Source organism: Monomorium pharaonis, chromosome 2 (assembly GCF_013373865.1).
Source record: "Monomorium pharaonis isolate MP-MQ-018 chromosome 2, ASM1337386v2, whole genome shotgun sequence".
Taxonomy (NCBI): Eukaryota; Metazoa; Arthropoda; class Insecta; order Hymenoptera; family Formicidae; genus Monomorium; species Monomorium pharaonis.
The window spans coordinates 9588482-9611650 of record NC_050468.1 but is presented as its reverse complement, the minus strand read 5'-3'; the positions used below and the strand labels follow the sequence as shown (position 1 = coordinate 9611650).

The 23169-nt window shown below is 32.9% G+C and overlaps 2 protein-coding genes across 2 annotated transcripts in view; one reads left to right on the top strand and one right to left on the bottom strand.

The window, feature by feature from the left end:
- Nucleotides 1–844: 844 nt before the first annotated feature.
- On the top strand, nt 845–4071 carry LOC105828370 (threonylcarbamoyladenosine tRNA methylthiotransferase). Its single transcript, XM_012666665.3, has 2 exons — nt 845–2326; nt 2816–4071. Exons 1-2 carry the CDS (start codon nt 1920–1922, stop codon nt 4035–4037), a joined length of 1629 nt encoding a protein of 542 aa, XP_012522119.1. The 5' UTR covers nt 845–1919; the 3' UTR covers nt 4038–4071.
- A 146-nt stretch (nt 4072–4217) lies between these two features.
- LOC105828369 (F-box only protein 43) overlaps nt 4218–23169 on the bottom strand; it is a 42295-nt gene continuing 23343 nt past the window's right edge. Inside the window, exon 2 of the mRNA XM_012666664.3 lies at nt 4218–8235. Within this exon, the coding sequence (XP_012522118.1) occupies nt 7981–8235 (255 nt within the window). The 3' untranslated portion in view covers nt 4218–7980. The remainder of the gene's footprint in view (nt 8236–23169) is intronic.

Genomic DNA, 23169 nt, shown 5'->3' with positions numbered 1-23169 from the left:
TTATTAAATACTTTGACATTACATGTATCTTTCTATATAAAATAAGATCAACATTTTTTGGAACTTTATATACATTAATTAATTACCTATTATTGCTAGTTATAAAATAATATTGTGACAGATGCATGCACACGTATGTACGCGTGCACATATAGAAATTAATAAATTAAAAAAATAATCAAATAAAAAGATAATCAATAGAGAAAACTAACTTTCGAAAATCTTTCGTTTGAGTAAAGTACTCCACAGTGTACACACGCACGGATGCACGCACTTCTCTTTTGGCCCCCCCCCTCTCTCTCTCTCTCTCTCTCTCTCCGTCTCTCCCGCTCTCTCTCCGTCTCTCCCGGTCTCTCTCCGTCTCTCCCCGTCTCTCCCGGTCTCTCGCGTCCTCTCCCGTCTCTCCCCGTCTCTCCCGGTATCTTCCCGTCTCTCCCGGTCTCTCCCCGTTTCTCTCGGTCTCTCCCCGTCTCTCCCGGTCTCTTCCCGTCTCTTCCGGTTTTTCCCCGTCTCTCCCCGTCTCTCCCGTCTCTCCCGGTCTCTCCCCGTCTCTCCTGGTTTCTCCCCGTCTCTCCCGGTCTCTCCCCGTTTCTCCCCGTCTCTTTCGATATAGATAACCATTTATACAAATTTGACAGCTGTCAAAATTCAATCGCAATGATTACTCTCGCAACACGAAGTAAGCGCAACGAGAGAACCAATCGGCATTGCGGAAAAGCGACAACAATACTTCGAGAGATGCGAGTATCGATGCCATGCCCTTTTTTAGAAAGGAGGAAAGAATGTGTGTTTTTCTTATTTGGCGATAATTTATATTCTTATAATTATTATAATTTTCAAAACACTTTTACAAGAATAGTTTAGTTTCAATCGTTTTATACAACATGTTAGTTTCAATCTTGCATATTAATCGTGTTTTATAAGTATATATGCCACTAGCGCCGACTTAGGGGGGGCAGAGCACTTTTGCTCCCCCCCCCCCCCCCAATAACTTTTATCTTTTTGAAAAAGTTTTTTTTAAGAAACCGCGCGCACAGCTTAAGCTCGTATCAGACTACTAACTAAAAATAAGGAAAATAAGCTTCCTTTTTCGAATATTTGAAATAAACTTTCTCAATTTTGTGCAATGTAAATAAAAATATATGTAAGTATATAAGATATTAAAGCTCGTATACTTACTTATATATGAAGCTATTTTAGAACCTGCGGCATCATTCTTGCGGGCTGTTTGTAAAATGCTAGGGAACTTTCCAATTTTCGATAAGAAATGATATAATGTAGTATGTGAAAGTGTTTTTAACTTTTATCTGTCTAGCCTAAAAAAAAGGTCGTTAAAAATTTTCCTCTTCTCCCCCCCAAAAAGTTTTCCAAGTCGGCGCCACTGATATATGCATTACAATTAAAAGTATTTACACTTTATGAATATAGCATAGAACAGAACCAAATAATTGTGAACATACAATTATCTATAGACCTGCGTGTCTTCCGTGGACATTGGCTACGTAGTGCACGTTTTATACACATTGGGGCGTTGGTAGATAGATAAAATGACGGAGTGTAGACCGCTCTCAGGTTTTTCTCTGCTGATAATAAATTTCTAATAAATAGAAGTGAAGTAGAGCCAAGTATAGCTAGATGGCATCACGTACAGTTTTTCAAATAACTTAACCTAAATTAATTTCCACAAAAAATTCAATTCTTGAAAATTATGTTTGCACTTAAAATGGAAAAAAACCTGAACAATATAATTATAGCATAAACTTTTGATTACTTATTATATTTTTTCAAAAATTCCAGCGATATTTTAAATCGAATTTATTAGTCCAAGAAACACGTGCAGTTAACCTCAAATTGTTTTGTGACACGTTTCGAGATTGCAGTGGACAACTTCTTAGAGACACTTCTTTTACTTGGCAAACATGCCTGCTCCATGCGAGGATATTATCGAGGATATTGAGGATTTAATCGCATCGCAGGACATAACGCCTAAGGAGCGATATAGTTCGCGAAAACATATCACGGTACGACCGAAGCGGAGTAAGCAGCTGCAGAAACAGGAACAAGTATTGCAGCCGTCTATCTTGTCGAGCATAATACCCGGCACGCAAACAATTTACGTGAAAACATGGGGATGCACGCACAACAGTTCGGATACCGAATACATGGCCGGTCAGTTGGCGAGATACGGCTACAATTTGACAGAGGATAAACTAAAAGCAGATCTGTGGCTCCTAAATTCTTGCACTGTCAAAAGTCCCGCGGAAGACCAATTCAGGAACGAAATCGAGCATGGAAAGAAAATTGGCAAGCACGTTGTGGTTGCTGGGTATGTAGCTATATAGCTGTGATGATAAAGGAATAAAAATTCGATAACGTATTATAATGTAATATCATCACTTATAAATTGTATATTCTAAATAGCATACAATATTTATAAGATTTACAAAATATTTATAGTAATTGAATATATTTACCAAAATATTTCATAAATATTTTTGTAATCTTAAATTGAACAGATCATAAAGATTTATCATGATACTATTTATGAAATATGTATAAGATATTTTGCTATGTTTTAATAACGTGTTGAATAAAGATTTTATGATTTTTTCTTTCATTTATTTCTTTCAATTATGAAAAAAATATATAATATTTATCCAATTTAAAAGATAAATAATAATAAATATTTATTAATATTTACCGTAAGTACCGTAAGCTACCTGGACTAATACGCATATTTAATTGAAAAATAATGAATAGAATTTTAGGCAGTAGTTTTCTTCTCAAATTCTAAACAAAAATTTTCTATCTACAGATGTGTACCACAAGGTGCTCCAAAATCTTCCTTTCTTCAAGGGCTGAGTGTGATTGGAGTACAGCAAATTGATCGAGTGGTAGAAGTCGTGGAGGAAACTTTAAAAGGAAATACAGTCAGGTTCTTACAACAAAAGAAGAATTCTGGTAAGAAGATAGGTGGCGCCTCGCTAAATCTCCCAAAAGTACGCCGAAACCCACTTATTGAGATTATAGCCATTAACACGGGCTGTTTAAATCAGTGTACTTACTGTAAGACGAAGCATGCACGAGGCGAACTGGGTAGTTATCCACCAGAGGAGATAATCCAACGAGCCAAGCAAGCTTTCGAGGAGGGCGTATGCGAGTTGTGGCTCACGTCGGAGGACACAGGCGCCTATGGCAGGGATATTGGCACCAGCCTGCCGGAATTACTTTGGCAATTGGTGGATGTGATCCCTGAGGGTTGCATGATGCGCGTCGGTATGACCAATCCACCATACATCTTGGAGCATTTGGACGAAATAGCCAAGATTCTGCGACATCCAAAAGTTTATAGCTTTCTGCATATCCCAGTGCAGTCTGGGAGTGATCAAGTGCTAGCTGATATGAAGCGAGAGTACACACGCGCGGAGTTCGAGCATGTAGTGAATTTCCTGAGCGAGCGAGTGCCAGGTCTGACTATTGCTACAGATATCATCTGCGGCTTTCCCACGGAAACGGAGACGGATTTCGAGGAAACGATGACGCTCTGTCAGAAATATAAGTTCCCAAGTCTCTTTATCAATCAGTACTTTCCCCGACCTGGCACACCCGCCGCCAGAATGCGGAAGGTACCTGCGCAAAAAGTGAAAACAAGGACCAAAAGGCTGTCGGAATTTTTCCAGTCATATGAACCATACAAACACAAAGTAGGACTTTTGCAAAAGGTGTTAGTAACAGAAGTATCACACGATAAGCAGCATTATGTGGGCCACAACAAATTCTACGAACAGGTGTTGATCCCAATGAAACAGGAGTACATGGGGAAAATGATTGACATAAGAATTACAGAAGCAACAAAGTTCTCTATGAAAGGAGAACCGATTGGTAAAGGTGTATCTCCGGCACTAAGATCTCCTCTACCGCAAGGAGTCGTTTCCAGAGTATCATACGAGACGATGCCGTCGAAATATGGAATAGCGACGATTACGACGATCTTCTTAGCTGTGATACTTAGAATATTATGGAAATTTCTGACTTAAATGCATAATAAATAATACAAAAATTATACCAAAATTATGTAATTTAATTATGTAAATTTACTGCATGATGTATTTTTATATTTTCAATTATTAAATTAAGTATCTAATATTTATTTAATAAGTTAAGAGAAAAATATATATTTATTATCGTTTCGACAAAAAAAAACATACGAGATTACACGAAAAAATATTATATTTAATTGACAATACAGGAACCTACCCTGAAAGGGTTTACAACATTTAATTAATTTTAATGCACATTTGCTATAATAATTCTTCGGCACTTCTAGACGTATTTCTTAAAATCGTTTCTAATATATGAATTCAAAAATTTCTAAATATAAAATATAATATGCGAAGGAGAGTATTGAGCATTCTCGCATTTTGCTTGAAATATATCCTCGAGAGCAATATATATATGATAAAACTTATATACTAAACATGAAAATATGTTCATTTTTATAAAAATATCGATATATTTCTTATTGCATATTGAGGCACGTTATTTGGTATCACTTCTTCGTGGCTAAAGATTTTTTTTTTAAATATAACTTAGACTAAATAATGTATCGGATTCCTGCCAAAACATCTCCTGAGTATTAAAATCTATGAATCATTGTTCGAAGATACCAAATGGAATATTGCTCGTATAAATTGAAGCATCAAAATCGATGCTTAATTTTGGGTTGTGTTGATCAATGCAAATGGTAATTGTTTCGAAAGAAAAAATAAATTTTCCTTTATCAAAATATTATATAACTAACTTAATCACGCAGTGACGCAGTTGGGCTAATGATTCGATATAAATACATTATATATTGATTTGAAATTATGAAATGCTATATTCAAGTCTTCCAATTAAAATATCTTAAACAATTTCGATCTAGATAATACAATAAAAAATCCGATATAAATCACTTAAAAGATACTAATGAGTTTCTGTGCGTAAATCGTGATATTAATGGAATTTTCTTACTTAGATTATTTCGTGGGTATTATGGTAACGAAAATAATTTCTACATCTATTTTTTTAGAGAGCACATAAGAGAACAATAATTCAAATAATTTAAATAAGGAAAAATTAAATGATAAAAAATTTGTTTCATCTGCCAAATTATAAAAAAATAATTTCATAAGATAAATTAAAGATAATTAAAATTTACCGGTTAAATCTTTTTTACAAACATCACACAGCAATCGGTGAAGAGAGACATCATTAATCATATAATACAATGAACATATTTTTAACGAGAACATGACGCAAATAAAATATCGATTATATCGACGAAACTTTATCGTAAAATACAAAATATATTACTATCACGTTATTTACATACAGTCTTTTCGCATAGATCAGTATAAAAATAAGAGTATAAACAGGACAAACTAACGTTACTTTTAAAAGATTTAAAAACATTTAAACAGACTTGGATTAAAAGGTGCACGAATGGAAAAAAGAAAACAAAATAATATAATATGGCACCCCATCGAGGATTTTTTACTCGAGGACGAAACGCGTGCTTGTTTCTTTCTCCCTCGTAATCATGTCAGTTTTTAAAATATGGCAATTATTATGGCGCGAACTTAATCATGGCACAAGTGTCGAATGTTCGGTTTTACACCGGCTTCTGACATTAAGAAATGCAAGAGCAAATATTATCTCTTTCCTTTCCTGAAGACAACTTGAAATTAAATTCCTTGCACTCGTGTAAAATCTTTTCCTCTAGTCCATCAGATAACATAAAATGAAATTATTAATACGTGACTCATATTTTTGCGGGATAACAGTTTTTTCCTAATTATGTGTGACTATTCATTTTTTTCTATTCTCGCTTCCTATTCTGATACTGATTATCTCTCGCACGCTTGCATTCATCTATTTCCATGTAATTTCGATAGTACATATTGAGTGAAAGTACGATTATGTCGCCAGATTCGCGTCGGAGAGAGAACTTGTAAAATGTAATTTTAACGATAACGACATACAAAAAAAAAAGAGAGTAATATATGAGATAATTCCTCATTCTAATGTTTCTCATTTTTTTGCTATAAATATTGCAACAAGAAATCTTAATCATGTTTCAAAACTTAATCATAAACCATGCTATTAATTACCATTTCTTTCACGAATTCAGTATTGTTACATATTGTTACAAGTAAAAATTAATTAATCTGCTCGTATTCCGGCAAGTAGGGTTAAAGAAGAAATAAAAAAATGTTCGAAAAGAAATAAAAACTTCGTATGTTTCTAGAATTTACATGGAAACACAAGAATGGTAAGCCGAATCGAGTCGTTAAACGAATTCGTCTCGTTCACATCTCGAGGAGACATCAGAGATTCACGACGTCTCGGCGGTTATCGTGTTTTACGATTCCCGTAAGAGAAAGAGGGAGGGAGGGAGGAAAGGAGAAAGAGCGGTTTCTGCGGGCAGGTCTCAGCCGCAAGAAACATGCGCGAACCCCCGGTCGACTCTCTCCCCGTCTTCATTAAGGAACCGAGAACGCCCGGTAAAAAGCGGAATATCCGGGCGACGCAAAATGTTTCGCCGGTACCTTACGTGGTTTTACGACCGTTGCCTTTATGGGTTCTCATTTCTCCCTTCTCTCTCGCACTCACATTTTCTTCTTCTCCGAGTTCTGCTGAGGGTATTCTCCCCCTGACTCCCCACATTAGCCTCTCATTCTCTCGCCGCTTTCTCTCTTTCTTTCGTTCTTCGTTCAGATGCATTGCTCGGGGCGGAATTTACTCCGAAGATCGACCAGGAGGAGGACTGGAGAAGGATTCGGTTGCGCATTCGCCGACGTCGTTCGGGAGATTTAAGTTGTACTTCGGCATCAGCCTCTTTCGTGGTTGTCGACGGATCGGGGCGAATTAGGGCGTTCGTGGATTTTACGGCGTTTAAAAATCATTCATAAGCGGCATTTACGACAGTTAAATACACTTATGCCACCTCGTAGGTTAATATGCTATACGAGAACAGCTCTCAAAAAGGCACTTAGCAATATAGATGCTATTGTATCTTGCGCTATGAAGATGTCATATCGCTACGGTACGCAACTGAAATTCATTTTAACATCCAAAAAAAAATTTTCATATATAATGATATATGACTACAAGTATGATTATTATCATATATGATCATATATGAAACTTATCTGTATATAACCATGTGTGATTTTATCTGACTTTATATCGTGTATGCAATTATAATTGTACACAATAATATAATTATCCTTTCGTGGTCACCTCTAAAAAGTTATGTGCTGGTTACAACGAGGAAAATACTGAATAAATTTAAATATTGTTCAAAAATATTCGAAAATTGTCTAGTCGAGTGTAAAAATTTGATTGTAACATAAAAAAGTCATCTAATTTTCAAATAATGATTCAGATATAGAGGATCAAACTTTTTTGGGGTCTACTAGATCCCAAGTGACCACGAAGAGTTACATGCTTTATATTAGATGCACATGCATCTTAGAACTTTGAATCCTATTAAACGCATACGCTGATAATAGTATATAACTCTATTTTTCACAAATGATGTATACACATAACAGAAGGAACATGATCATATATATTTATGGTTATATAACATAATATAAAATCAGATATAATCACAGACATGGTCTAGAAACAAATTTCGTATATGATTATGTATAGAAAGTTTTACTCAAGCACACGACGGTCGCCGTCATCGCATCAGTTTTACTCCAATGCTCTCAAACTAATCAGAAAAATTAATCACTAGATAAAATAATTTATCTTTCAAATTAGACTATAAAATCGCTTTTGGCTCTTGACGTCTATAGTACATATTTTATCTACCTACATGCGTTTGTTCCCTTTCTCGATAGAGTCGACACGACTCCATAACTAGACTAGTTCTTCTCTCCTCGCAAACGATCGAAACGCGGATCGATGGAGGGAAAAGGAATCGATTTACAATCGCCGTAGATTCCGTTTGCTCTGCCTCGAGCCGGCAATCAGTCGTTTGTTGTTGCGCTTCGTCGGAGTGGTCAGTAAGGATGTCTTGCACGGGCCCGCATGCGGCTTTGACGAACACGAAATGCAGAACTCGATGGAACAACCCTGCCTGGAGCAGGCACCCACGCTTTTCTCGCTGTCCACGTGACAGGGAAAGCTGCATCTCGGACATCGTAACAGGTACTCGCCATTTGCGAGTTTACGACTAGCCTAAAATAAAAAAAAGTTGTTAATATAAAAAAACAGTAGTTGAAAATTAAAAAAATAAGCGACCACATAAATTATTATTATTAATTATGATAATTAATTATTAATAGATTTCTGTTTCCTTTTTGTTTATCTTATGTAATTAATTTTAATAAATATTTCGCTTACACGTATACGTGCAGAATTTTTCTATGACTTATATAATTTAAAAAATTATTAGTTTATTACAATAATAAGAGTAATAATTTAATAATATTTTTGGAATTTAATTAAAAAATTCTTTAAATTTTTAATTGTATATGTCGTATATGAAATAAAAAGTAAAATTTCATTGTACATTTTGATAACATTTATCTATTGATCTATACATCAGAATTATTCATTAAAATTGACAGACAAAATGGAATATCCTGATATAATATAAGCTACATAATGTAAGCCTAAATGTAAGCTTAAAGTTACATATGTAAGCCTAATGTAAGCTTAAAGTACAATATATACTATACATATCTTACAATAATACTGTAATAAAATTTTTTATTATTCAAAACTTACTTCAGAAAAATTTCAATCTTAAAAATAAGACTAAAAAAATGTTTGAATAAATATTTTATTATATTTCTAAATACTTTAACAGTCCTAACTTTATTCAAGTTTTATACATAAAGTAAATGTAATTTTTTTTTACGTAAAAATTAAAGTCTAAAATAACTCTAAAGATTAAAATAATATAAAAGCTATGTGAGCTATATAGAGTAAGATTTTTTAAAAACTTGATTAAGACTCGATTTTCTGTTAAAAATTCTATTTTGTTGACACATATTGGCTTACATAGCATAAGCTACTCTCATAAATGATAGAATAGTAGAAAGTGACACTTCTCCGCCTTTTGAGTAATAATTAATTAGAGATTAGTTGTGTCAATATGCACTCGCTCATTGATCGTAACTTAAATTGCGTTAACGCAAGGTGAAAGATTCGATGAAGCACGATCCCAATACACGGATTAAAAGAGTTAAGTTACATGTACACGAATGTCTTCCGAAAAGAAAAGTGAGGTCGAAAGACTGGAAATCGATAAACTTGAAATGGAAAAACTATAATAAGCAGAACGCATCAATCATTCAGTTCATTTATCATTTTAACATTTTAGCAAATAATTTTTCAAAAATTGTAGAAAATATTTAAAAAATATTCAAAAATTTCAACAATATGTAAGAGGCATTAGTAATAGATTAGAAAAAAATCTTTCTTTATAAAATTTGTAATAAAAATCAGTATTGTACTCTTTTAAAATCATTTTTTTTTAATTTTTTTAAAAATTAATATTATTTTACTAAAAAATATTGTCTGTGATATTTACATTTCATTCTTTTTATATCTCAATTTCATAAAAAATTCTCAAAAAGAATTGTAAATTTTATTATTTGCAACTTTTTGCAACTATTATTATTATTATTATTATTATTATTATTATTATTATTATTATTATTAAACAAATATATATGTGCAGGATAAAATGCAGATAAAGCGTACAAATATAATGTACAAAGTTGACGATAATGTGTACAAAGTTGACAAAGCTGAGAGCGTGAATTGTCCGGCGGCAGCCGATATGTTTGAACCCCCTTTCTTAGAACTTTGATAAGAACTATCGCGTAGCTGATTCCAGACCGGGTAGTTTGCATGAAGAAACGCGAGCCTGCGTTTCTTACTCTTCTCGACTCACCAAAGTGCGTTTTAAACGACTTGCAATTTTAATAAGGTAAAAAAGACAATAAGAATTAATGACTAAGGAGAAATACAAGCGAGACATAAACTGATCATCATCTAATTCGTGCATGATTTAATATTAAGATTACTAGAAGTCAGTAATAAATAAGTATAAAAATTGCAATTAAAACTTCGTTTTTAAGCGAGATAAGAACATTGCTATGCGAAGGAGAGAAAGCGCATCGTCATCCTTGCACACTCTTATCCTGCAGTCTCACCAATCGTCTCCTCACTACGCATCGCTAATAAGCAAGCGCGTGAGAAAATCCACATAAGGCACAAAGACGAGTGTCAATTTGTTCACCACAGCTACATAAACGTCTTTCTTACATTTTATTTAAAAGAATATTTTTCAAAATGTGTATTAGAATATTAATTATTGTATTCAAATGTATATACGCAAAAGATAAACGTGATACAAAAAAGGGTGCATCACAGATACATATTGACAAAGTAGAGCTATCCTCTGCTTTTATGTATTTTCGATTGTACCACAACTGGAATCGAGAAACTGGCGATTAAAGCAGGGCAACAATGTAGCAACTAGTCCGAGGAGCGCATATAAATGTACGGAGAAAATTTTACGTCGACAAAAACATAAGAAACAATTCGTTTGTCGAATAAAATATTGTTTATCATATTGTTACACATTAGCATTGGGTTCTTTCATATTTTTAATAACAATCATGTATCTATAAAATAAATTTATTTATTTATTAATAAGTAATTAATAATTATTAATTGCAATAACGTATCTAATCAGTTCCATATAAATGTATGTGTGTGTATGTGTATGTGTGTGATGTTTGAATTTGATTTTCAACAATATAGTAACGTTTATTTGATTATTTCACTATTTAAAATAATTTCAAATTAAATAAAAAAATTGTTTAATAAATTTTATGTATTCACAATTACATTTTCAAAATAGACAAAAAAATTTTTTCCGTCGTTTTTTTCTTCACATCTGAATGCGATGGTTGTTGGGATTCGGTTAGAATCCTAAGCACACAATGTAGAAACTGGTATGAGATAGACAAACCCTACGCCCTCTCAGCTTTTCCGAGAACTATTACTAAACGACTACCTCCAAAAAAACCTACACATAGTAGCAGCATTTTAATGTTAATGTAGCCTATTAATATTTTAAATTTCAGAAGAGTTTAAACATATAAAATGATAAGAAATTGATCATAATATCTTGTCTTTAATAACATTTTTTAGAGTTGGTCATAATTCTAGAAAATGTACAAAACAGAAATTTTTCAAAATATTTCAACAATTTTTTCCTTCAAATTGCATATTAATTTATATTTTAGATTAATCTATTTCGGCATAAAAAATTATAATTGTTAATAATATAACAGCTTGCAAGGCTTACAATTATTTTTCGGAAGTAAAACTAAAAAGATATATATGCAAAAACCACTTTTTCACTCTTAAAACATAATATGTATAATAACGGCTCTTGCTTCAAGATATTAATATCATTTCTAGCGATTTAAGTCAATGACATATGATTTCCGGTGTAACTTCGTGTAGAACATCCGGTTGATGCAACAATGTGATATTCTAAAAGTATACGACTATATTTCTTTTTATAATTTTTATTTAATTTTTGTTCAGAACTACAACAAAATATTTATTCTTTATAAAACTGTAAAACAAGCAATACACATTAATATATTACTAATTAACGTATCATTTTCAATTTAGAAATATTTTAATATATAAACATTTCTAACTATATCATAAATTTGTTTTTAGCTTTAAAAAGTTACTTATTTTTAGCTCTTTCTATTTACTATCCAGATTTTATTAACAAATTTAAAGCAACTTTGTAAAGATTACTATTAAAAAGAATACTTCTTTTCAATAAAAAATTATTTTTCAACAGAAGTCACTCGATCCTGCCAGTCTGTGGTGAAATATTATTCCGAGTATTCGTTATTTCGTAACAGCCATTTTTATTAATGGCTGTAGACCAATCTTAGCAGCATAGTTGTGTCTGTAGCAATTTAATGAGGAAATGTAGAAACGGACCGGGTCCCTAGTGGCCTGGCGGGACTGCCACAATGTAGCAGATGGCCTGAGTAACTCTGTATCTCCCTCATGAAGGGTTCACCGATCCTCACGAAGAAAATCGCTTGTCTGCGTTCCATAACGACCACACACTACTATTCTGATGGACCGCGTTTGGCCGGCACTTTGTAGCACGAAAGAAAAATTCCCACGAATCAGAGACGGGCCGACCTAAGATTTTAACGCTGGATACACGAACGTTCTCGTTTCATGGAACTCATTTGCAACATGGTTGTAATTTAACTTCAAGAATTCGTACATGGAAATAATCTAACAAAATTTTTCACGCATCGACCAATAAAAAAAATTTTTTTTTCAAATAAATAAAATGCCTAATCATATAATATTTAATATTTTTAATATTAAAAAATATATAGCAAATACGTTTTTAACACAAAGAAAAAATATAGAATATCATATTATCTATGCATACGTCATTGCAAGAAAGTATCGCGGTTGTATCGCATATCGTGACAAAGCAGTCTTTGATATTATGCCTCTTTCCCTTTGCTACTCGGCAACCAGATATAGGGGCGTGTCCGAAAATGTAGAATATTGATAACGATTGATTTCTTTTGATCGAAAATTTCGAGAAATTACTTTGCTTGGACATAAAAAAAATCATAAAACCATAATTTATAATTATCTTACAATACAAAAATTTTTTTTATTAATCGTCTATTTCTTCTTATTTCTATTCATCTTTTAGTATTTTTCACTCGATTCGCTACCCAGGTAACTTTATTCGTTTAACAAAACAATTTTGATCAAGATAATAAGATCGGAAGATTATAAAATTGATAAAATTCGATGAGTAGTGGCACTGCTATATGCAGATTTTTTTTAAATAAAATTTATGTAGGCCAAAAAATAAATCAGATGTAATTTATATGCCAAGCTCGAAGTTTACAAATAATATTTCGAAAATCAGTTATCGTAATGCTAATGACTTCTGCTCAATAAAACAACAATGTCAAATTAGATAAATTATTATTAATCGATCAATTTCAGATTGAATACAAGACTAATGCTAAAAAATTAATTTAAATATCTAAAGAATTAATTTATATAAAAATAATGTTATAAAGGTGTTCAGAAAATGGCAAGAACCACTGCAATACTAATATTAAGCAATCGATTTCAAAACGATAAATGAAATTGATAAGTAACGGATAGCACTTTATAAGAAGAGATAAATCGGCATGCAATGTTTTACAGAAGTCCATTCGGCATCAAATTAATGTGTTCGTAGAAATGCTATTCTCCAACACCAACATTTTTTAGCAAACGGACTCGATTATGATGCTAATATCTTTGATCGAGAGATCGCGCGGATTTTTGCAGCCGGGCATTTTGACAAATTCGAACCATTTATCCGCGTCCCTTCGCCATCGGATCGAATTAAGGTGTGCCCGTAATTCGATCTCTTCATTAAGTATACTACGTATTGAATTACGGCAGACTCCGATTCCGCCGAATTATCTTTCGGCCGACTAGATCTTTTCAAGGTATATGCCGGTTTCCCCATTTACACTCGATCGAGTTTGAACGTCGCTCTCGACTTTTTCTGCTTTCCATTTCAAAAATTTTAATAGATTTTGACGTGCCACACGCTATCTTTCTAAGTTACGTAATAAAGTTTAAACATCGTTTCTATAAACGCTAGGGATTCTTAATAAGGAAAGAAAACTAACAAAAACATTAAAGTTGTTGCAAATTTGTTAATTTTCTATTAGAATCACGGATAAATTCATGTTAATCCACGAGAATACACATTAATTGAAAGATATAATAATAAAACAATTATTATATAAATGGCGATTATATACTTATCACCGTTGAAATAAAGGCAATCGCGAGAACAATGATGCGATTGTCCACAGTCTCGGCAAGTCATAATTGGTCGTAAATAACAACGCCGGTAATTAAGAAATTCCTAAAGCATGTAGCAGAATATCTATAACCCACAACAATCACGATCTCGTGATATATGTCTATCAATAATTGTATAACGCAATAATATTAATCAAAGAACGTAGTGTTATTGGCAATTTGCAAAAAATGCACACAGGGAAATAATAAAATAACTTATAAATTTGTTCTACATTTATTATATAATTAATTTATGTCTTTGATTTTTAAATACTTACAAATATTTTAGCTTTAATAATCTTTAAATGTACCTTTTTAAAACACAAAAACTGCTGAAAATGTTTTAGCTTTAAATATTTAGTAGTTTAAACCTAAACATTTAAAACTAAACATTAATTATGTATTTAAAACATTAATATGTATTTAAAACATTATAATTGTATTTTAAAAACAAAGATAGATATAAAATATTTTACTATATTAAAATTATACTCCCTTTTTAAGTGTATATGTTCATTTTGTAGTAAAAGTTTTTTTCCATTTTTGTTGGCAAATTATAAATAAATAAATGTTTAATTAGCTGGCTGTAAAAAGTATTACAAAAGAGGTTCGTAATGTAAAAGTATTGCACAGTCTATCCTGTGTAAAAAATCATATATAAGTAACGAGAAAAAAAGAACTTTAGATTCGAAATAAACTCACGGAATATTAAATGCATCAATAAGATCTATGCGTCTTTTATTAGTCCCATTAAATTCAAAATTAATTAAAACTAAATCATATTACTTAATTTAGTATAATTATTTATTGCACTTATAAAGACTGTGCGAGAATAACGAATTGTCACAGCTTACTGCGAGCAGTAGTTACGTGCGCAAGAATCGCGTAACGTAAAAGGAGATACGGTGAAGGGGGCTATTAACCCTGTAAAAACGTTAAACCCTTTTTGTCCACGAATGCGTACACATCGCATTCTCCTCTCATCGTCTAACAAGGTCTCGCAGCTAGCTCTTCTCTTCCCGCAATCGAGCTCACGTTCTCGAGTCGCACGCTCTTCGCTTCGATGACCATTACTTGACAAAGCAAGCCTCGTTACGCATCATTGCGCGCAAAAATTGCCACTAAGACTTTTTTAGTGCGACGTACAGGTACCTCAATCTTGTGACATGCCGCCTTTGCGAATGCTCAATTACTCTATTGCGTCACGCAATAATAGATTGAAGACGACCTCTAAAGGCCGTCTTCTCGATGAGAGGCTCGAGAAATTTGGTCGATACGTCGTCTAACCCGTGAAAATGATTCACGCTTACGGTCGGCCTTTCCCGGACTCATATCTCGAAGCAGAATAAAAACAGGTTCCTTTTAAGAATCCGTGAAAAGCAATTTTTAATTAAATCACATTTCACATTCAATGAAATTCAACAAAAGCAAATTTCTCGAGACGTATTAATCGTTCGTTTTTTTTTTAATTAGATTTAAAAAAAACATATCTCTATAACGCGTATAATAATTTAAAATAATCTATATAAATAAAAAAAAGAAAGAGATAAGAAGAAAAAGCGGATAGAAGAAAATTTCAATTAAATGCTATATCAATTCATATTTTTCTAATTTATAATATAAAAATTTTTGCACACATCGAAAAATTAAAAAAAAATGCTCACAAACATATAATGATAATCTTGTCAATTTGATTTCATGTGCTTCAAAAAAGGAAGAACGTGATCTAATATTCAACTGAATTAAGATTGCTATCACAGGGAAAGAAGTAGCGGTGTCTAGTAACACGATCTGAGATGCGTTTCTCCTTCAAACACACGATTTCGGCGACAACAAAAAGAAATTCTTTTTGGTCGAATTGTTCCTCACAGAGAACGAGTTTTGAATTCCTTTAGAATAAAAGATATACGTAGTCTAGACAAAGATATATACACTCGTTAATGACTCTGTATGTGCAGAAATAGTATTTAAGTATGCAGAATTCTAAAGTTTCACGGAAATTCCTATGAAATTTAATTGTTCGAAATCAATCTCCTATGACATTTTGTTCGTAAAATTTATTTAAAAAAAATGTTTATAATTTAATCACGTAGTTTCAGAGTTTAGACATTTAACATACACTTTAGGACGATTGTGTCCTGCACATTTTTTCCGTAAAATGTTTTATTAGCTATGATTAGATATAACATTTAAATGCAATTTTTATATATACAACCATATAAATAATCACACATTTCTAAAAATATGAAGGTACATGGAAAGAATTTTCTCTTAAAAATTATCCTGAAAATCGTGGTAATTGTGGACCAACGTAAATCTTGAAGAATTTTACTATACTTTTGACAAAATTTACTAAAATTTTGCCCAGTTTTATTAAAATTTTACTAAATTTTAGTAAATTTTGTTACAAGTATGGTAAAATTCTTCAAGGTTTACATTGTCTCACAATTACCATGATTTTCAGGGTATTAAAAAAAAATTCTTTCCGTGTATGTAAGTCATTTAACAATTTTTATATAATTGTAAAAAAGATGTTAAAAATTAACGACAAACACGGATGACCTATGGTGTACCGTTTCGGAAAAAATGTGCATTAATATTCAATTTTATTGTAAATATTTTTATACAAATATTTTAAAATTCTTTCATTTTGAAATAAATAATAGAAATACCTTTAAACAGCAAGATTTTTTATCGCTATTCAACATATAAAACGAAAATTCCTGAACCTTATTTATATAAACGTGATACCCACGCATTCGTTCTTTATATACAAGTTCGTTTTACTTCGACGTACTTCAACGAAGGGTCGAAGCGAGTCGGAGGTTCAATTCGGAGAGGCGTCAGGCGGACACAGCATCACTCTTCGTGAAACTTCGCGCACATACACACGCATACGCAGCAGCATATTCTCTTGAGAACGCTCTCGTGTATATACGCACACACGAATACATGCCTGCACATATACACGTCGGAGCGGGGTCGTTCAGTTTTGAAGTGGGCCAGAGGCCCGCCGGCAACGCGCGTCGGATGTATCATTATCTCGGCCTCACTCTGTTGCTATGCAATTAGAGTCCGTTAATCGGGATCCCCACTCCGCTCGACAGAAACCGAGAGCGCGCCTTTCGTGACGCCAATTCGCAAACGGGAGGGAGGAGGTATTCGCAAACCACAGAGGAAAGACGTTGAAGGAAGAGAGAGAAAGGACCAACGCTGACGAATGAAGGCAAGAATGAGGCGAGAAAAGAAAACGAAAGAGAAACGAAGAGCATAAAGAGGAACAAAGATAGGTATTGCGGTGCTAAAGAAGGATAATATGATAAAGGGGAAAGAGGAGAGGTAGCTAAAGAGAGAGGACTCGAAAGGAAATCCGCAGGCAGTTCCCAGACGAAGACGGCAACAACAACAATAACAACGGCAGCACGTGGACGTGGAGGCTCCAGCTCAAACGTTCCTTACAGACTTCGATTTCTCTCTTTCTCTTCTCCCTATTTCTCTCTCTCTCTCTCTCTCTCTCTCTCTCTCTCTCTCTCTCTCTCTCTCTCTCTCTCTCTCTCTCTCTCTCTCTCTCTCTCTCTCTCTCTCCTCTCTTTACCATCCCTGGCATTTATTTTCGCGATTCTTTTATTCTGTTCGTTGCTCTTTCGCCTATAGCAAAACTCAATTTTTCGTACACCAAAACTTCGTTCTGGCAAACAAATTTCTTGAACTAGCGAGAGAGGCTTTTTTACGACGCTTAGGATTTTGCACAATCAAAGTTAATGTCTTTACGCTTTCATACTTTTTTGCTGTAATTAGAGCAAAATTAGCTGTCGAAATTATACCAGTCAGAAAAAATTGTATATCATGTAAAAATGTTATAATTTTTATATAATTAAAACTCCAATTGCTATATATTTTTAAAGCATTTCTTGAATTAAATAAATTTGATTTTAGCAGAAATTTATGTACAGTGTTGTTATACACAATAAAAATTCAAAATCATTCGGATTTTTTGACAAATGATTTTTCTTACTCAGTAATTATGATTTCGTAGCATCGATCTTTGGAATAATTTTCTAATTCTAAAATACATACATGCAATGTCTACACGGACGAAGAAGGCGCGATTATGCTCTAGGCGGGCTTTCTCTGCATTCATTAAGATTTGCTCGGCCTTGGGGATGCTGCGCACGCAGCATCAAACTTGCGCGGGAGATGCGTTATCGCGGCTATCGCGCGCGCGCACGGCCACAAAGCACTCTCGTTTATTATATGCGGTTCTTTGATGCTTTTCCCGCTCTTTTTCTATATCATCTAACGCTCTTTGCATTTCCTTATCGTATTTTGTCCTCAAACTGTGATTAACTGTTATAGATTTTCTCTATTTATTAAAAGAATTTTATAAATATTTGACATATTTATGTTAATGTGTTAAATATCTTTTTAATACTGTTAATATATGATTTAAAATCGCTTTATTATGAGATATAAATACAATCTCTAAAATTAAAGATAACCCAAAAATTACAAATGTTAACAGTAAAAAAAAGAAAGATTCATAAACGATATTATATATTGCCTTTTTATTTTCGTTATTTTCACTTGACGCTTACGTTTCATCGTTGCGCGACAAAATTACTCGTCCTGATTTACAAAAAATATAATTATAAATTTACCTATCAAGTCTTTATTTATTTAAGAAAAAAGTAAAGATAGACACATTCTTAGCTGATAGATGAGTTTACCAAGAAATTGTAACAACCAATTTTTATTCTGTTAAAGGTTTAAATAAATATAAATTTAGTAAAATTTATAAACTAACTCATCCGTCATTGGCTTATGCGTTATCTTAATTTTCAATTGACGTTATTGATTTCGCAAAATTAACCACAAACAATCGGTTTATATAAACGATTATATATTGCAACAGATCAAGGATTAACTGACTTCTACGTCATGACTAAATTAATGACTAATCTTCGAATTTCTTACTGCAACGTCATTTCTAAGAATTGATTGACTTGGACTAAGGGATTTTACAGGAGACACGTTGGATTCTTTTGTTATTTTCGGATAATCGTCAATTCTTACGTCATTTTTTCCGAAAAATAGTAGGTCATCTTTGGCGATAAATCAAAGATTACATGACCTATTTTAGATCATAACTATATTAATTTTCAAATTTCTTATTGTAACATCGTTATATGAGCTTTGTACATATATAAAGTGACATATATAAAAAACGTATTTCAAGGTTCTTAACTATCATTACGATAATTATCATCATTGCATACTCATGAAATGTCTTTTGATGCGATAAAACGCAGATTCCAATTATGATACTTTGCACTTTAACTTTTTAAAAGTTTGCTAACTATGCGTCTGTTTGACATTTAAGACCCCCCCCCCCTCCCAGATGCATACAATTTTTCAATAGTTAAAAGCAACTTCAACTTTAAAATCTTTCTTTTGCAGGCACAACACAAAAAGATGATTACTACTTGTACTTTTTTTTAAATTCTTTATGCTAAAATCAAAGTTTTTTAAGCAATAATTATTTTTGCATTAATGTTTAAGAAATACAAAGCGATTATAAGATTTATAAGAAGTTTTTTTCTTAACACGCGAGGTATTTAGTGAAGAGAAGCTTTCTCTAAAATTTCTATTGTTAACACATTTATTCAGTCTTTTTCTTCTCAATTCTTCATTTATCTTGATCAAAACGCGAAATCCATTTGTCGTCCTCCCACCACCGATAACAAATTTCATGCCAGCACCTTGGTCAGGATTCAGGATATCTCGCCGATGACGCGTCCGCAGACCAAGGACGCGCATTTCGTCCTGCGCAAAATGCGCAGCGGCTTTCCCGCCCCTTGCCTCTTCATTCCGCCGCTAATCAAACCTCCCCCTCCCCCTCCATCCGATGTCATAAAAATTTCGCGGCCCCGGGCCACGCGACTCTATTACACATACATTATTCAACGCAATCACCCAAAAACTCTCGTTGCGAATTCAGCGCGATGCACCGTAACCGGGTAGCAACAGGGACCCGGCAACAGGACCTGTCTCTGTTCCGTTCTCCCCCACCTCCGGCATCTTCGAGCACCACACATCGTCCTCTGCGGCCGCGGCCGTCTTTCTTTCTTTCTCTTTCCTCTCCGCGGCCGTCGCTTTCTCGTTAACAACGTCGGCTGTTCGCCTTTGGTCCCGGCGCAGTCTCCCGCTTTTTCGGCGTGTTTCGTCAGCGACGCGACGTCGCGAAACGTCGCGTTCCCAACAATGACGGGATTTCAGAAATGAGAAACTCAAAAACATGATCCCAGAGACCACGTAATAAAATCGATTGACGACAAACATGTAATGAAAGAAAAAAAGAGACAAGAAAGAAATAACTAACATAAAATTTCTTGGACCATTTCTCTCTGTACTAAATTCAATTGTAATTTAAATGTAATTAGCAGAATTTAAATTATTTAGGAAATATCTGTGTCATAATTAATAATTTAACATTAAAAATTCATTATAAAATTAACATTTTAATCATATAACACAATAATATTAAACTAAAATTAACGGTATGTATGTTTGCAACAAGAAATCAGTTGTTAGATACAATTATTCCACGAGAGAAGACCATCGTATACACTGAAAAAAAGAGTATTGTTAAACTAATTTGAAATGTGATATGTTCAACAGAATTCTGGTAGGTTCAATCAGAATCTGGTTGAACATATCACATTTCTAATTAGTTCAACAAGACACTTTTCTTCAGACTAATATGTCTACTCGGAATATACTATTTTTATGCATCTGTAATATTACATGTCTTATTAAAAAATATTGTAAGCACATACATGCAAAGGCGATGATGTTCGTAAGACAAATCGGCGACGATAAAGCTAGCCGACTAGGGTATGCGAAACGAATGGGCCAATTTGAATGTTAATAATCAGTTCGCGCGCGAAATTGGCGAGAGAGAGAGAGAGAGAGAGAGAGAGAGAGAGAGAGAGAGAGAGAGAGAGAGAGAGAGAGAGAGAGAGAATTGCGACAGGAAGGCGTTACTCCGCGAAGCCGTTATACGAAATCGATCTTTTGCCGTACCCCATTGTAGAAAAACAACGCCGCTACATTTCATCCCTCGATGATCCATTGCAACGCCCACGCATTCCACGAGTGTAAAAGTGTGAGAATGTGCCCGCAACATCCTTCGCATTTCATTATCGCACGTTAACAACTGCGATCAACAATGGCGAAGTCAACTAATTATAGCCTCATAAATTCCGACTGAAGTTTATTTATGTACGATAGAGATATCACCGGGAAATTAACCTAGTAAAATTAGTTATTTATAAATCAGTTATAAAAATTAATAAAATAATTGTATTTAATTTGCATGTGTGAATAAGCGTTTTTACACTGAGAACAAAATGTCAATTAAACTAAATTTTCCAACTAAATTAAATTTTGTCTATTCAAGTATTTATACATTTCAATTAATTATAAAATACTCAATTTTACTATTAAATACTTAAATTGAAATTTGTGCCTTTAAGTTAAATGCATAAATTCTTGAACTGACAAAATTTTAATTTAGTTGGAAAATTTTGTCAAATCAACAATATTTTTTTCCTCAGTGTAGGTTGTTTTACATAAATAACTCTTATGAGAATAAACAAATGATTAGCAATAAATCTAATCATTTAACAATTCGTTTGATTTTATAAATACAAAGAAATAGATTTTGTAACTAAAATTAGAATTTAATATAAATTCTAGGCAAGTTTCTAAAATATATTATATTTTTAATATCACGTGAACAATATTTTTTAAACTCTCTGTTCAGTTTTAATTTCTTTTAATCCTTTTATTGAGCATCATTAAATCAGTGCCATAAGATCACCATACTTATCGTAGTGGACACAATTAGTGATACCTTAAACAAGTATCTCTTCAAGGTAGGTAGCGAAAAGGTGGCCCCTTAGTAGTGTGCGATCAGGTATTGCGATCGGGACCAAAGGTCAATGCTAACGACGACTCGATAATGAGACATAGATAAACGTAAGATGGGTGTTCCACAGGATCAACGTAGGATTTCGACTTCATTCTTTACAAGAGAGGATAATCATTACGATCTAAATTCAATCGCTAATCAGTAAGCAAATCATCATAAATTTCTCTTCTGATTGCTGGAACTGATCATATTCTACACACAATAATTGTACACGATCAGAATATTCTACACAAATATATTGTACACAAAAAAATTGTACGTGGAAAAACAATGCACAAGAATTATTCTTCAATTAAAAATTGCACACAGATATATTGTATATGAAAAAACTGTGTAGTGGACAGTTTTTCTATACACAATATTTGTGTGCAATTTTTAATTCAAGGCTAATTCTTGTGCACAGTTTTTTCATGTACAATTTTTTTGTGTAAAATATATTTGTGTAGAATATGATCAGTGCCTGATTGCTTAAGAATTATCTAACAAGTTATAAATAATAATAATTGTAATTATAAGTCAGTTTTTGCAATGCTTTCTCGTCTATGACATTTGCTAGAGAGAAAACGTATTTAGTACATTAATATTTTCGATATTTATATGTACCTATAAACTATGTATTTAACTTTCAATTCCTAAGCGGGATAAGCCGTTTGCTCCAAAAATAAATAGCACAAGAATTATAATAACTATGTCATTATAATTATAGTTTTAAAGATTCAATATCAACATAAATAAAAATAAATAAATAAATATAATTATATGTATGCATTAATATGTTTATTTAATACATGCTAATATTATTTTTAGCATCATAAATTTATAATTATAGGGACAATTTTTTAGAGTTAGTTAATTCGCCCCTTGGAAATTTATGTCTGGGAAAATATGGAAATTGAAAGATTAAGAATTTAAAAAATTGTTTTAAAAAATTTCATAATATTACAATTAATTTTATCTTGCAACTTTATGATGAAAAGGTTTTCTTACTTCCTATTCCATTATTTTTTTGACTAGGATAATTTTAGTACTAAATTAGGAATACTTTTGATAGATTTTTTTAGCATACTTGCCGCTATTACGCCTACGGAAAGTCTGCTGACTTATTGAACGCGTCCAAAAAGCTAGACTTCATTCAGCAGTACCGGAGATGGCTTCATGAATGAACGGAGCAACTGGACGTCGTTGAAGGACGTCACTCAGGTAAAGGTTATCGGAAG